The sequence below is a fragment of the Nerophis ophidion genome, linkage group LG07 (genome assembly GCF_033978795.1).
Source record: "Nerophis ophidion isolate RoL-2023_Sa linkage group LG07, RoL_Noph_v1.0, whole genome shotgun sequence".
Lineage (NCBI taxonomy): Eukaryota > Metazoa > Chordata > Actinopteri > Syngnathiformes > Syngnathidae > Nerophis > Nerophis ophidion.
The window spans coordinates 74,472,199-74,489,898 of NC_084617.1; the positions used below are offsets into that span (position 1 = coordinate 74,472,199).

The 17,700-nt window shown below is 38.4% G+C and overlaps 1 protein-coding gene across 3 annotated transcripts in view; it reads left to right on the forward strand.

The window, feature by feature from the left end:
• Window positions 1-8,470: 8,470 nt before the first annotated feature.
• The window catches only part of tango2 (transport and golgi organization 2 homolog (Drosophila)), a 42,126-nt gene continuing 32,896 nt past the window's right edge, over window positions 8,471-17,700 (forward strand). For 2 of the 3 annotated variants that reach the window (XM_061907102.1, XM_061907100.1), the window contains exons 1-2: window positions 8,471-8,625; window positions 13,291-13,400. In XM_061907102.1, the coding sequence (XP_061763086.1) occupies window positions 13,345-13,400 (56 nt within the window). In that variant the 5' untranslated portion in view covers window positions 8,471-8,625; window positions 13,291-13,344. Of the gene's footprint in view, window positions 8,626-10,333; window positions 10,472-13,290; window positions 13,401-17,700 lie in introns of all 3 variants that reach the window. The other variant, XM_061907101.1, reaches the window with a different exon arrangement.

Here is a 17,700-nt window from a genome sequence, read left to right on the forward strand (position 1 = left end):
AACAGACATCGGCCACAATGTCTCCGCCCATCAACACCGGAGCAAAATGCACGAATGATTACTTTTCAGGAAATGGCACGCAGTTATTTTTTATTGTTGTGAAAAATGTATTTTTTTTTCGAACTACGTTTGTAAAAACGTAGTTAAATTTTAGAAGAGTATTAATATTATTTTACGGTTTACTATTGCACCCCAATGCACCGTAAAGTACACGTAAATAGATAAACAATATTCAATTCCGCCTTTTCAGACTAAAAGCCAAACAAATACCGCTGTACATTTATTTATGGTCAAATTCGTGTAGAGTCATGTATATAACATTTTTTCTATTTTCTTTAATACATAATAATAAAAAAAAATATCAATTATTATTGATATTTTTGGGGTTCGCACACATTTTTTTTCTTATTCTGGTAATATGAAATTATGAAATACACTTTTTTTTTTCAACTACACTTGTAAAAACGTAAGTAAATTTTTAGAAGAGTATTAATAACAATTTACTGTTTACTATTGCACCATAAAGTACACGTAAATAGATAAACAATATTCAATTCCGGCTTTTCAGAATAAAAGCCAAACAAATACCGCTGTACACTTATTTATGTTCAAATTCGTGTAGAGTCATGTATATAACTATTTTTCTATTTTCTGTAATACATAGTAGTCAAAAAAAATTATCAATTATCATTGATATTTTTTTGGGCCGCACACATTTTTCTCTTATTCTGGTAATAATAAATTATGAAAAAAAAATGTTTTTGAACTACGCTTGTAAAAACGTAAGTACATTTTTAGAAGAGTATTAATAACAATATACTGTTTACTATTGCACCGTAAAGTACACGTAAATAGATAAACAATATTCAATTCCGGCTTTTCAGAATAAAAGCCACACAAATACCGCTGTACATTTATTTATGGTCAAATTCGTGTAGAGTCATGTATATAACTATTTTTTTTTATTTTCTGTAATACAAAATAGTCAGAAAAAGGACCAATTATCATTGATATTTTTTTGGTTCATACACATTTTTTCTCTTATTTTGGCAATATCAAATTATGAATTTTTTTTTTTTCGAACCACGCTTGTAAAAACGTAATTAAATTTTTAGAAGAGTATTGATAACAATTTACTATTTAATATTGCACCGTAAAGTACACGTATGTAGAAAACCAATATTAAATTCCGGCTTTTCAGAATAAAAGCCAAACAAATACCGCTGTACATTTATTTATGGTCAAATTTGTGTAGAGTCATGTATATAACTATTTTTCTATTTTCTGTAATACATAATAGTAAAAAAAAAAAAAACAATTATCATTGATATTTTTGGGGTTCATACACATTTTTTCTCTTATTCTGGTAATATGAAATTATGAAAAACCTTTTTTTTTTCAAACTACGCTTGTAAAAACGTAGGTAAAATTTTAGAAGAGTATTAATAACAATTTACTGTTTACTATTGCACCGTAAAGTACACGTAAATAGATAAACAATATTCAATTCCGGCTTTTCAGAATAAAAGCCAAACTAATTTATTTATGTTCAAATTCGTGTAGAGTCATGTATATAGCTATTTTTTTAATTTTCTGTAACACAAAACAATCAGAAAAAATTCCAATTAGCATTGATATTGTTTGGTTCCGTACACATTTTTTCTCTTATTCTGGTAATATCAAATTATGAAAAAAAAAAATGTTTTTCGAACTACGCTTGTAAAAACGTAAGTAAAATTTTAGAAGAGTATTAATAACAATTTACTGTTTACTATTGCACCGTAAAGTACATGTAAATAGATAAACAATATTCAATTCCGGCTTTTCAGAATAAAAGCCAAACAAATACTGCTGTATATTTATTTATGGTCAAATTCGTGTAGAGTCATGTATATAACTATTTTTCTATTTTCTGTTATACATAATAGTCCCAAAAAATTATCAATCATCATTGATATTTTTTGGGTTCGTACACATTTTTTGTCTTATTCTGGTAATAATAAATTATGAAAAAAACAATTTTTTTTTGGAACTACGCTTGTAAAAACGTAAGTAAAATTTTAGAAGAGTATTAATAACAATTTACTGTTTACTATTGCACCGTAAAGTACATGTAAATAGATAAACAATATTCAATTCCGGCTTTTCAGAATAAAAGCCAAACAAATACTGCTGTACATTTATTTATGGTCAAATTCGTGTAAAGTCATGTATATAACTATTTTTTTTATTTTCTGTAATACAAAATAGTCAGAAAAATGACCAATTATCATTGATATTTTTTGGGTTCATACACATTTTTTCTCCTATTTTGGTAATATAAATTTTATCAATCAATCAATCATCAATCAATGTTTATTTATATAGCCCCAAATCACAAATGTCTCAAAGGACTGCACAAATCATTACGACTACAACATCCTCGGAAGAACCCACAAAAGGGCAAGGAAAACTCACACCCAGTGGGCAGGGAGAATTCACATTCAGTGGGACGCCAGCGACAATGCTGACTATGAGAAACCTTGGAGAGGACCTCAGATGTGGGCAACCCCCCCCCCTCTAGGGGACCGAAAGCAATGGATGTCGAGCGGGTCTAACATGATACTGTGAAAGTTCAATCCATAGTGGCTCCAAGACAGCAGTGAGAGTCCCGTCCACAGGAAACCATCTCAAGTGGATCAGCAGCGTAGAGATGTCCCCAACCGATACAGGCGAGCGGTCCATCCTGGGTCCCGACGAGCGGTCCATCCTGGGTCTCGACTCTGGACAGTCAGTACTTCATCCATGGTCATCGGACCGGACCCCCTCCACAAGGGAGGGGGGGACATAGGAGAAAGAAAAGAAGCGGCAGATCAACTGGTCTAAAAAGGAGGTCTATTTAAAGGCTAGAGTATACAGATGAGTTTTAAGATGAGACTTAAATGCTTCTACTGAGGTAGCATCTCGAACTGTTACCGGGAGGGCATTCCAGAGTACTGGAGCCCGAACGGAAAACGCTCTATAGCCCGCAGACTTTTTTTGAGCTCTAGGAATCACTAATAAGCCGGAGTCTTTTGAACGCAGATTTCTTGCCGGGACATATGGTACAATACAATCGGCAAGATAGGCTGGAGCTAGACCGTGTAGTATTTTATACGTAAGTAGTAAAACCTTAAAGTCACATCTTAAGTGCACAGGAAGCCAGTGCAGGTGAGCCAGTATAGGTATATATGTATGTATATATGTATATAAAGGTATATACAGTACAGGTATATATGTATGTATATATGTATATAAAGGTATATACAGTACAGGCGTAATATGATCAAACTTTCTTGTTCTTGTCAAAAGTCTAGCAGCCGCATTTTGTACCAACTGTAATCTTTTAATGCTAGACATTGGGAGACCCGAAAATAATACGTTACAGTAATCGAGACGAGACGTAACAAACGCATGGATAATGATCTCGGCGTCTTTAGTGGACAAAATGGAGCGAATTTTAGCGATATTACGGAGATGAAAGAAGGCCGTTTTAGTAACGCTTTTAATGTGTGACTCAAAGGAGAGAGTTGGGTCGAAGATAATACCCAGATTTTTTACAGAGTCACCTTGTTTTATTATTTGGTTGTCAAATGTTAAAGTTGTATTATTAAATAGAGGTCGGTGTCTAGCAGGACCGATAATCAGCATTTCCGTTTTTTTGGCATTAAGTTGCAAAAAGTTAGCGGACATCCATTGTTTAATTTCATTAAGACACGCTTCCAACTGACTACAGTCCGGCGTGTTGGTCAGCTTTAGGGGCATGTAGAGTTGGGTGTCATCAGCATAACAGTGAAAGCTAATACCGTATTTGCGTATGACGTCACCTAGCGGCAGCATGTAGATGCTGAAGAGTACAGGGCCAAGGACCGAACCCTGGGGAACTCCACACGTTACCTTAACATAGTCCGAGGTCACACTGTTATAGGAGACGCACTGCATCCTATCAGTAAGATAAGAGTTAAACCATGACAGGGCTGAGTCTGAAATACCAATTCGTATTTTGATACGCTCTAATAAAATATTATGATCGACGGTATCGAAAGCAGCGCTAAGATCGAGGAGCAGCAACATAGATGACGCATCAGAGTCCATCGTTAGCAATAGATCATTAGTCAGTTTTGCGAGGGCTGTCTCAGTCGAGTGATTTGCCCTGAAACCGGATTGAAAGGTTTCAAATAGATTGTTAAACGCTAAGTGCTCATTTAGCTGCTCTGCAACAATTTTTTCGAGGATTTTCGAAATAAAGGGAAGGTGAGACACCGGTCGGTAGTTTACCATGAGGTCTGGATCGAGGTTAGCTCTTTTAAGGAGAGGATGAATAACCGCTTTTTTGAATGCAACGGGAACAGTGCCCGAGGAAAGTGATAAGTTTATAATATTTAGCACTGATGGACCTAATAATACAAAAAGCTCCTTGATAAGTTTCTCAGGAAGTGGGTCAAGTAAACATGTTGTTTGTTTTATTCCATTTACACGTTGTAACAATCCTTCTAATGTTATTTCATCAAAACGAGAGAAACTATTTTGGATATTTGCAGTATCCGCCGTATATACAATCGTATCTGTGTTACTATAACCCCGTTGTAGCTGGGACGCATTGTCTTTAATCTCCTTTCTAATAAGTTCAATTTTCTTATTAAAGAACTTCATAAAGTCATCTGCCGAATGGGTGGAGCTACTGGAAGGAGTCCCTTGTTGGGTTAGCGATGCTACAGTACTAAACAAAAATTTTGGATCGTTTTTATTAATGCGGATGAGATTTGAGTAATAATTAGTTTTAGCTAAGGTAAGCATGCGTTTATAAGTTATTAAACTATCACTCCATGCTTGATGGTGCACCTCAAGTTTAGTCGTGCGCCATTTGCGTTCCAGCTTTCTACATAATAATTTCTGAGCTCTAGTTTCTTCAGTAAACCATGGCGTACGCCTTTTTGGAGCCTTTTTTAACTTCAGCGGTGCTATACTATCAATGGTTTCGCGCAGGGCGTTGTTAAAGTTGTTAGTGAGGTTATCAATAGAGCCCACATACTTTGGGAACAGTGCCATTACCGAGGGCAGTAGGTCCGCAAGAGTCGTCGTTGTGGCAGCATTAATGTTGCGGCTGCTATAGCAGTTATTATTATTATTAGCTTGCCGAACATGAGTCTGAACTTCGAATTTTATAAGGTAATGATCGGACATTACTTTAGTATACGGGAGTATCATAACTTTGGAGACGGTGATACCTCTGACAAGCACTAGGTCTATCGTATTACCGCTGCGATGCGTCGGTTCATTTATTATTTGTGTAAGACCACAGCTATCAATTATAGTCTGGAGCGCCACGCACGGTAGGTCCAATGGGGTATTCATATGGATATTAAAGTCCCCCATTATAATTATATTATCGGCGTGCGTCACTAGATCAGCAACAAACTCTGAGAATTCACTAATAAAGTCCGAATAGGGCCCTGGGGGGCGGTAGATAACGGCCAGGCACAGAGGCAGAGGTGTGGCAGACTTCATAGAAAGCACCTCAAACGATTTATATTTATTATTTAAGTTAGGACTAAAGTTAAAGTTTTCGTTGTATATTAGTGCGACACCCCCTCCCCTTTTGAGGTGACGGGCAATATGCGCATTCGTATAGTTAGGAGGGGATGCCTCATTTATCGCAAAAAAGTCGTCTGGTTTAAGCCAGGTTTCGCTAAGACCGATGACGTTAAGGTTGTTGTCTCTAATGACCTCATTGACTAATAATGTTTTGGGAGACAAAGATCTGATGTTTAGAAAGCCCATATTATAGGTAGTGGGCTGTTTTAAGGAGTTGTTGGTAAAATTATCCGTAGTAGCAATATTAATAATGTTGCGTTTATTATGCGCAGTGTACTTAAAATAATTACGACCATATCTAGGAATTGATATGACGGGAATTTTCAGATTGTCTACTTGGCGCTGCGATAAACTGAACGCATCATAATTTGCCACCTCAGTAGAACGCATGTCTAACTCTGACGAAGTCATAGACACAGTAGAAAAAACATTTTGTGAGTTGTGTATTATTCTACGAAAATTGCTATGTGTACAGGGATCATCCAGCCTGGCGCTGGCTAGTTCTAACTTAACTGACTCCATACCCAGGCTAGCAGGCTCTGTAATTGCCTGTGACCGGGCTTGCTCTAGTGCAGTTAGTCAAATGTGGCTCAATGCGAAGTCTATGTTCCGAGACAAGAGGATAGCGCCTTCCTGGTTAGGGTGAAGGCCGTCTCTCCTCAGCAAGCCAGGTTTGCCCCAGAAAGAGGGCCAATTATCAATAAACGTAAATCCCTGTTGTCTGCAGAAGCTATCCAGCCACCTGTTAAGAGAGACTAATCTGCTATATCTCTCATCATTGCCTCTCCCAGGCAGGGGAAACATTTATGAATTGTTTTTTTCGAACTACGCTTGTAAAAACGTAATTAAATTTTTAGAAGAGTATTAATAACAATTTACTGTTTACTATTGCACCGTAAAGTACACGTATGTAGAAAAACAATATTAAATTCCGGCTTTTCAGAATAAAAGCCAAACAAATACCGCTGTACATTTATTTATGGTCAAATTTGTGTAAAGTCATGTATATAACTATTTTTCTATTTTCTGTAATACATAATAGTAAAAAAAAATTACCAATTATCATTGATATTTTTGGGGTTTGTACACATTTTTTCTCTTATTCTGGTAATATGAAATTATGAAAAACATTTTTTTTTTCGAACTACGCTTGTAAAAACGTAAGTAAATTTTTAGAAGAGTATTAATAACAATTTACTGTTTACTATTGCACCGTAAAGTACACGTAAATAGATAAACAATATTCAATTCCGGCTTTTCAGACTAAAAGCCAAACAAATACCGCAGTACATTTATTTATGGTCAAATTCGTGTAGAGTCATGTATATAACTATTTTTTTTATTTTCTGTAATACATAATAGTCAAAAAAAATTATCAATTATCATTGATATTTTTTTGGTTCGTACACATTTTTTCTCTTATTCTGGTAATATCTATTTATGAAAAATGTTTTTTTTTTTTTCGACCAACGCTTGTAAAAACGTAATTAAATTTTTAGAAGAGTATTAATAACAATTTACTGTTTAATATTGCACCGTAAAGTACACGTATGTAGAAAAACAATATTAAATTCCGGCTTTTCAGAATAAAAGCCAAACAAACACCGCTGTACATTTATTTATGGTCAAATTCGTGTAAAGTCATGTATATAACTATTTTTCTATTTTCTGTAATACATAATAGTAAAAAAAAAAAAAACAATTAATAATTGATATTTTTGGGGTTCGTACACATTTTTTCTCTTATTCTGGTAATAATAAATTATGAAAAACATTTTTTTTTCGAACTAGGCTTGTAAAAATGGAAGTAACAGTTTAGAAGAGTATTAATAACAATTTACTGTTTACTATTGCACCGTAAAGTACACGCAAATAGATAAACAATTTTCAATTCCGGCTTTTCAGAATAAAAGCCAAACAAATACCGCTGTACATTTATTTATGTTCAAATTCATGTAAAGTCATGTATATAACTATTTTTTTTATTTTCTGTAATACAAAATAGTCAGAAAAATAACCAATTATCATTGATATTTTTTTGGTTCGTACACATTTTTTCTCTTATTCTGGTAATATCAAATTATGATTTTTTAAATTTTTTTTCGAACTAAGCTTATAAAAACGTAAGTAAATTTTTAGAAGAGTATTAATAACAATTTACTGTTTACTATTGCACCGTAAAGTACTCGTAAATAGATAAACAATATTAAATTCCGGCTTTTCAGAATAAAAGCCAAACAAATACTGCTGTACATTTATTTATGGTAAAATTCGTGTAGCGTCATGTATATAACGATTTTTTTTATTTTCTGTAATACAAAATAGTCAGAAAAATGACCAATTATCATTGATATTTTTTTGGTTCGTACACATTTTTTCTCTTATTCTGGTAATATCAATTTATGAAAAAAAAAATTTTTTTCGAACAACGCTTGTAAAAACGTAAGTAAAATTTTGGAAGAGTATTAATAACAATTTACTGTTTTCTATTGCACCGTAAAGTACACGCAAATAGATAGACTGTATTCAATTTCGGCTTTTCAGAATAAAAGCCAAACAAATACCGCCGTACATTTATTTATGGTCAAATTCGTGTAGAGTCATGTATATAACTCTTTTTTTATTTTCTGTAATACAAAATAGTCAGAACAATTACCAATTATCATTGATATTTTTTTGGTTCCTTACACATTTTTCTCTTATTCTGGTAATATCAAATACCGGAAATAAAATGTATTCTCCTTCCTACCGGCTGATTTGGCCAATCAGAGCCAACACATGAGCCTGAAAAAGGAGTGCGCTCGTTTTATGTGCCGAAAATACAATCGCGGGCGGATTCTAGACTTAACCAGTGACACTCGATATATAAAGTCAATAAAAAACGACCGGAGTCGCAAATCGAGTTGACCAATGGCACTGCCACCTTTAAACAGCCACAGAAAGTGTGGAGTCAGGAGGTACAAAAGTGCAATAAAACAACTTTGTGCCGGCGAGTACTGCTGAATATAACCGGTGAGCAACTACTTACAATACTTCAACAGCCATTAACTACTAATGTTTGTGTCTTGTTGTTTTTTTATACAATACTATTGACTGTACTGTTGCTAACATTAGCTTGCGCTGTTATGCTTTAAGTAGTCGAAATATTGCCTGGGAAGTAGACCCCGAAAGGGACAAGCGGTAGGAAATGGATGCATGGACGCAGACATACTAGTTAGTACTGCATGTGTTTTCTAGGTTTCGTCACTAAGGTAAACACGTAACTTGTTTGTTTAGTTGAAGAAGAAGCAGGATGTTGAGTAAATTAATTGTTTTCCATAGCTCTTTTTCTTGCACATACAAGCTCATTTTCTAGCATCACGTTAGGGCTAATTTAGTAAATGTAAATTGTTTTGGTTTAGTCATTCATGATCTACTGTTTGAACTGTATTTGAAGTAGCTATTAAAAATGCGTTTGTTGATTTGTACAATGACATACTGTGTGTGTGTGTGTGTGTGTGTGTGTGTGTGTGTGTGTGTGTGTGTGTGTGTGTGTGTGTGTGTGTGTGTACGTGTTTGTTTATATATACATATATGTATGTATGAATGCAGCTGAGATAGGCTCCAGCACCCCCTGCAACCCCGAACGGGACAAGCGGTAGAATTTGGATGTGTGTGTGTGTGTGTGTGTGTGTGTGTGTGTGTGTGTGTGTGTGTGTGTGTGTGTGTGTGTGTGTGTGTGTGTGTGTGTGTGTGTATATGTATATGTATAAGTATATGTGTGTGTGTATGTGTGTGTGTGTGTGTGTGTGAAGTGAAGTGAATGACATTTATATAGCGCTTTTTCTCTAGTGACTCAAAGCGCTTTACATAGTGAAACCCAATATCTAAGTTACATTTAAACCAGCGTGGGTGGCACTGGGAGCAGGTGGGTAAAGTGTCTTGCCCAAGGACACAACGGCAGTGACTAGGATGGCGGAAGCGGGGATCGAACCTGGAACCCTCAAGTTGCTGGCACGGCCACTCTACCAACCGAGCTATACCGTGTGTATGTATGTATATATATATATATATATACATATATATATATGTGTGTGTGTATATACATGTATATACTGTATTTCCTTGAATTGCCGCCAAGTATATAGTATGCGCCTGCCTAGAATTACTGCCGGGTAAAACTCGTTTCGCAAAATAATTAGCGCATTCTTAGCATTACCGCCGGCTCAGGATTAACGCCGGGTCGAATTCATTTCGCAAAATATTATTTTTATTAGCGCATGTCTAGAATTTCCGCCGGGTCCAACTCGTTTCGCCAAATAATTAGCACATGCCTAGAATTTCCGCCGGGTCAAACTCGTCACGTCACGAGTGACACTTCACCTGTCATCATTTTCACAATAGAGGAGGCTGATTTCAATCATTTGAAATCGCATAAAGGGAAGAAGATTAAGAGCTATTCAGTAGGATTTAAGGTCCAAGCTATTGAATATGCTAAAAAGAACAGTAAGCAGCTATGTTTTATTAATATACCGTAGCTGCGTGTGTCAAATATGAGTCATTAAATGACTCCCGCCTCCTGGTGGTAGAGGGCGCTAGTGATCCTTCTTGCGACTACTCGGCTGCAGAAGAAGTGACAACAAGCAGCGATCGTTTATTTTTTCCTCTCGCTTGCACTTTTAACATGGAGGATTACATATCTAAAATAAAACCGTTTTCTAAACTGGACTTTCAATCCAAGCAGGAGGTAATAAAGGAAGATCTCCATCGAGAGAGAGAGACTTTTAAAACTGAAGAAAGATAAGGAAGACTTCTATAAAGAAGTTATCGATGCTTTTGATCAGAAGGAGCTGCGCATGGACTTCATTTATAAGTAAAGGTAAGACCATCATAACGTTTTTTCTTAATTAAATGTGCTATTCATGATGGTATCCTTACATCACACTCAAATTTATAAGCACAGGCCTAAATTTACCGCATGCCTTTGGTAAACGCCGGAGTGAGAAGAGGTTTTAAATTAATTAGCGTCCCGGCGGCAATTCAAGGAAATATGGTATATGTATGTATATGTATCTATCTATCTATATATATATATATAGATATATACATACACACACACATCTATCTATATACAGTATATATGGTAAATGGGTTACACTTGTATAGCGCTTTTTTCTACCTTCAAGGAACACAAAGACACTATTTCCACACTCACCCATTCACACACACATTCACACAATGATGGCGGGAGCTGCAATGCAAGGCCCTAGCCACGACCCATCAGGAGCAAGGGTAAAGTGTCTTGATCAAGGACACAACGGACGTGACGAGGTCGGTAGTAGGTGGAGATTGAACCAGGAACCCTCAGGTTGCTTGCATGACCACTATCCCAAGCCCGCCATATATATATATATATATATATATATATATATATATATATATATATATATATATATATATATATATACATACATACATACATACATACATACATACATACATACACATATATATATATATATATATACATATATATATATATATATCAATCTTCTTCCGCTTATCCGAGGTCCGGTCGCGGGGGCAGCAGCCCAAGCAGGGAAGCCCAGACTTTCCATTCCCCATCCACTTCCTCCAGCTCCACCCAGGAAATCCCAAGGCATTCCCAGGCCAGCCGGGAGACATAGTCTTCCCAACGTGTCCTGGGTCTTCCCCGTGGTCTTCTACCGGTTGGATGATTGGGGTGGCATCCTGAGCAGTTTCCCGAACCACCACATCTGGCTCCTCTCCATGTGGAGGAGCAGCGGCTTTACTTTGAGTTCCTCCCGGATGGCAGAGCTTGTCCTTTTGGTCATGACCCAAAGCTCATGACCATAGGTGAGGATGGGAACGTAGATCGACCGGTAAATTGAGAGCTTTGCCTTCCGGCTCAGCTCCTTCTTCACCACAAGGGATCGATACAGCGTCCGCATTACTGAAGACGCCGCACCGATCCGCCTGTCGATCTCACGATCCACTCTTCCCTCACTCGTGAACAAGACTCTGAGGTACTTGAAGTCCTCCACTTGGGGCAGGGTCTCCTCCCCAACCCGGAGATGGCATTCCACCCTTTTCCGGGCGAGAACCATGGACTCGGACTTGGAGTTGCTGATTGTCATCCCAGTCGCTTCACACTCTGTTGCGAACCGATCCAGTGAGAGCTGAAGCTCCTGGCCAGATGAAGCCATCAGGACCACATCATCTGCAAAAAGCAGAGACCTAATCCTGCAGCCACCAAACCGGATCCCGCAAACGCCTTGACTGCGCCTAGAAATTCTGTCCATAAAAGTTATGAACAGAATGGGTGACAAAGGACAGCCTTGGCGGAGTCCAACCCTCACTGGAAACGTGTCCGACTTACTGCCAGCAATGCGGACCAAGCTCTGGCACTGATCATACAGGAAGCGGACCGCCACAATAAGACAGTCCGATACCCCATACTCTCTGAGCACTCCCCACAGGACTTCCCGAGGGATACGGTCGAATGCCTTCTCCAGGTCCACAAAGCACATGTAGACTGGTTGGGCAAACTCCCATGCACCCTCAAGAACCCTGCCGAGAGTATAGAGCTGGTCCACAGTTCCCCGACCAGGACGAAAACCACACTGTTCCTCCTAAATCCGAGGTTCGACTATCCGGCATAGCCTCCTCTGCAGTACACCTGAATAGACCTTACCGGGATGGCTGAGGAGTGTGGGGTAGACGTTTTGGCCAAAATATTAAATATATTTATTAAATCCAACCTCTGCCTTGATTTTGAATGAATGCTTATCATGAAGAGCCAAGTGTTTTCCAAGCTGGTAGTTGGTTAGAAAAATAAATAAATAAAGGTTTTAGAAACACTGTTCTATTCTAACAGTGCAATGATCTAATTCAGGGGTCGGGAACCTTTTTGGCTGAGAGAGCCGAAAAGCCAAATATTTTAAAATGTATATCCGTAAGAGCCATATAATATTTTTTTTAACACTGAACACAACTAAACATGTACATTTTTAAGTAAGACCAACACTTCTAGAGTATAATAGGTCTTTTATTCCTTGTAATAACATTGTTATTCTGAAGCTAACTGTGGAGGGGGCGTGGCCTGCGGGCCTGCAGCGACAGGTGCGTAGACGGCCCACCTGGGCCTTGTTATCTAATCACCTGTCGCTCTGTTATAAGCAGCAGCCAGGAGGAGAGACGGGGTTGGGGCTGGAAATACAATTGCTGGAAAACAACTGAGAGACTTGTTGAAAAATAAAACAATATTGTAACCCTGAAACAGGCTATCATGTCGGTGCTTGGGGGTCTGAAGAACCCCCAGGAGGGCAAGCCCCACACTAACCAATAATAAATAAATAACTCGTTACCAATAACGCAACTTCTTGAACGGATAGATGGATGGATTAAAAATGCATGAAAATGTTTTATATTTTGAACATTATTTTTAACACTGTGATTACAAGTGAAATTATTCATTACTTATCGTTTTAAGCAACATCAGCTCAGATTTATCAGAGAGCCAGATGCAGTCATCCAAAGAGCCACATCTGGCTCCCGAGCCATAGGTTCCCTACCCCTGATCTAATTTAAACATGGTTCTCTGGACACACTCCTTCTGTGCATTCATTTTAAACAAATATGTGTTGTTTGTTTTTGCTTTTGTCTTGTCTCCGCCAGATATGACTGAGTTTTGAACGGACAAAAGCCTGTCATCAATCCCCCAAGACATCCATGTGTATCATTTTTTTCAAGTTTGACCCGAGGCCCGCATCAAAAAATGCCTACAGGTAGATGTTCTTAAACCATCTCTGAATGTTTAATGAAAAGATCATGTTTTCCCAGCATATATAGTACAGCAGTCACTTTTAAGAGAGAAACTGTATTTTTTAAAAGGTGTGCCTCTTGTTTATGCACTCTAACTTGTATTGATGTACTATGTTGTATACCAGGGGTGTCCAAACTTTTTCCACAGAGGGCCGCACACAGAAGAATTTAAGCATTTTGATATTTTTCATTTTCAAACCATAACAAAATATATGGATTTTTTTTTTAATCCTCAGGGCTCCTGGGGAGCATAGAGGGTCTCAGTCACTAAAATTTTTAAAATAAGTCAAATTATTATTATTTTTTTTAATTTAATGCTTACAGTAAATCTCTATATCAACTTGAGGTTGATATAAAGTCAAACAAATAAGGTTTTATGCCTTTTCTGTCAAATAAAACTTTGTTTTCTATAGTAAAACTGAAATATGCAGTATTTAGATAGATAGATAGTACTTTATTGATTCCATCAGGAGAGTTCCTTTATTTAGCAATTAAAGCCCTCAAAGATCAATAATTCAGGACACCATTGATTTTAATTATTTAATATTTTTGAGTAATCACAGTGAAAAGTTAAATAAAATCCTACTAAATATATTTGAGATGCGAAAGGTCCCCCACTCATAAAGTGATACATTTTTATTAGGTTTTTTTTTACTTTTAACACTTAAATTTCAAGATCAACTTTCCGATATGTCTGTCGATTTTAAGTTTGAACTATTATTTTGTTTGTTTTATGATCTTTTGTCAAGACTTTGATGTTTTTATATGGCAACCACACAACGTATGCAATATTTTTTCCACATAAAACATTTTAAAGTGATCATTTTTAAGTAATTATTCATTATAACAGATTTTTTTGAGCAATGGAAAAAAAAGAAAATAAAGACAAAAGGAACAAAAAAAACTGCCTGCATGGCAGCTTTGTGTCAACATTGGCAATTTTTCTCATTAGATTTCACCTCATTCCAATTTTTTTCAAATGTTTTTTTAAATTTTTGCAATACGATCAATTTTGCAATTTTTGCAGAATGTGTGGCGGGCCGGTAAACGATTTGCTGCGGGCCGCAGATGGCCCCCGGGCCGCACTTTGGACACCCCTGTTCAATCAATCAATGTTCATTTTTATAGCCCTAAATCACTAGTGTCTCAAAGGGCTGCACAAACCACAACATAAACCACTACGACATCCTCGGTAGGCCCACATAAGGGCAAGGAAAACTCACACCCAGTGGGACGTCGGTGACAATGATGACTATGAGAACCTTGGAGAGGACCACATATGTAGGCAACCCCCCCCCTCTAGGGGACCGAAAGTAATGGATGTCGAGCGGGTCTAACATGATACTGTGAAAGTTCAATCCAAAGTGGATCCAACACTGCCGCGAGAGTCCAGTCCCAAGCGGATCCAACACAGCCGCAAGAGTCCCGTCCACAGTAGAGCCAACAGGAAACCATCCCAAGCGGAGGCGGATCAGCAGCGCAGAGATGTCCCCAACCGATACACAGACGAGCGGTCCATCCTGGGTCCCGACTCTGGACAGCCAGTACTTCATCCATGGCCAACGGACCGGACCCCCTCCACAAGGGAGAGTGGGACATAGGAGAAAAAGAAAAGAAACGGCAGATCAACTGGTCTAAAAAGGGAGTCTATTTAAAGGCTCTTAGGTCCCAGATACGATATGCTTTGAAATGCATAGCGCTTACAATAACAATATAACCAATACTTGGTTAATATTCAGGTCACAGAATGTAAATAGTTTAATGTTGGCACTTTTTGAATGTTGTTTTATTGGGTTTTATGGTGGGACTAGATTCAACGACTTCATTGCTCCCATAGGCTCTGTTGTAAGCTGACTTTTATTTCCGTTTATGTAGGAGTTTGAATGTTTTAAAAAAAAAAGACATATATATGTCCTTGTCTTTCATAAGGATTGTGAATTATAGGCCTAATTCCAAAAAAGTGCAACTCCCCTTTAAAACCCACTATCAACATTTGTTGTCGGTGTCTGAAATAGCACAAATGCGTGCACTCCTGCACTGTGTGCCATCCATATGAATTAAGGTGTGATGTGGAGCCAGGCTTTATTTTAAAGCCCCCAAAGCCTGAGAGGGAACGTCCCACCTGGACTTAGTCCATCTTTGTCCTTGTCTCCGGGAGTCTGACCCTGCCTAAGGAGATCAGATCAGAGGTGTTTGTGCACTGACTCAGACATGAACCTGGGGAAAGGTGAACCCGTGTGTCCTTGTTTTTCCCCGGCTGTATTCGGAATACTATTTGCACAAGCAAATATGCCGCATTCATGTCCAATTTGGACAAGGATTAGCAATAGCTACACATCAATGTTTATTTATATAGCCCCAAATCACAAATGTCTCAAAGGACTGCACAAATCATTACGACTACAACATCCTCGGAAGAACCCACAAAAGGGCAAGGAAAACTCACACCCAGTGGGCAGGGAGAATTCACATCCAGTGGGACGCCAGTGACAATGCTGACTATGAGAAACCTTGGAGAGGACCTCAGAAGTCGGCAACCCCCCCCTCTAGGGGACCGAAAGCAATGGATGTCGAGCGGGTCCAACATGATACTGTGAAAGTTCAATCCATAGTGGCTCCAACTCCAAGCGAGAGTTCAGTTCAAAGCGGATCCAAGACAGCAGCGAGAGTCCCGTCCACAGGAAACCATCTCAAGCGGAGGCGGATCAGCGGCGTAGAGATGTCCCCAACCGATACAGGCGAGCGGTCCATCCTGGGTCCCGACGAGCGGTCCATCCTGGGTCTCGACTCTGGACAGCCAGTACTTCATCCATGGTCATCGGACCGGACCCCCTCCACAAGGGAGGGGGGGACATAGGAGAAAAAAGAAAAGAAGCGGCAGATCAACTGGTCTAAAAAGGAGGACTATTTAAAGGCTAGAGTATACAGATGAGTTTTAAGGTGGGACTTAAATGCTTCTACTGAGGTAGCATCTCGAACTGTTACCGGGAGGGCATTCCAGAGTACTGGAGCCCAAAATGAAAACGCTCTATAGCCCGCAGACTTTTTTTGGGCTTTAGGAATCACTAATAAGCCGGAGTCCTTTGAACGCAGATTTCTTTCCGGGACATATGGTACAATACAATCGGCAAGATAGGATGGAGCTAGACCGTGTCGTATTTTATACGTAAGTAGTAAAACCTTAAAGTCACATCTTAAGTGCACAGGAAGCCAGTGCAGGTGAGCCAGTATAGCTACTGTACAGCTATACACACCGTAGGAAAACACAATAAGTGGGTGGATCAATACAAATATTGATAGTAAAGATATTAAGTATAGCATCAGTATACAGTATTGTCAATACGGCAGTAATTAGTTTGATTTATTTTACTACCAAACTCGTTTTTTGTTGTTTTTTTATTGTTTGCAAAATCAGAAAATAAGTCCTTGGGCACATAAGGACTTTAACCTACTGAAATGAGATTTTCTTGTTTAAACGGGGATAGCAGGTCCATTCTATGTGTCATACGTGATCATTTCGCGATATTGACATATTTTTGCTGAAAGGATTTAGTAGAGAACATCGACGCTAAAGTTGGCAACTTTAGGTGCTGATAAAAAAGCCTTGCCTGTACCGGAAGTAGCAGACGATGTGCGCGTGACGTCACGGGTTGTGGAGCTCCTCACATCTGAACATTGTTTACAATCATGGCCACCAGCAGCGAGAGCGATTCGGACCGAGAAAGTGACGATTTTCCCATTAATTTGAGCGAAGATGAAAGATTTGTGGATGAGGAAAGTGAGAGTGAAGGACTAGAAAGAAAAGAAAGACTAAACAGTGGGAGCGATTCTGATGTTATTAGACACATTTACTAGGATAATTCTGGAAAATCCCTTATCTGCTTATTGGGTTACTAGTGTTTTAGTGAGATTATTCGGTCGTACCTCTACAACCTGAAGTTCCGTCCCGCACCTTTCTTCAGCACCAGTCGACGGGTGGTGGCGATGCTCATCTCTGCCCTTCGCAAGGGACCCTCTTCGAAATACGATCTTTCGAAATGATCGCTGCATAATACACTGTACTTTGTGTGTGTGGTCCAATCCAACCGTGTTCGCTTGACCGCTCTGTTCCATAGTAAAGCTTCACCGTCAACTTTCGGGAATGTAAACAATGAAACACCGGCTGTGTTTGGCGGCCGCAATACACCGCTTCCCACCTACAGCTTTCTTCTTTGACGTCTCCATTTTTCATTGAACAAGTTGCAAAAGATTCAGCAACACAGA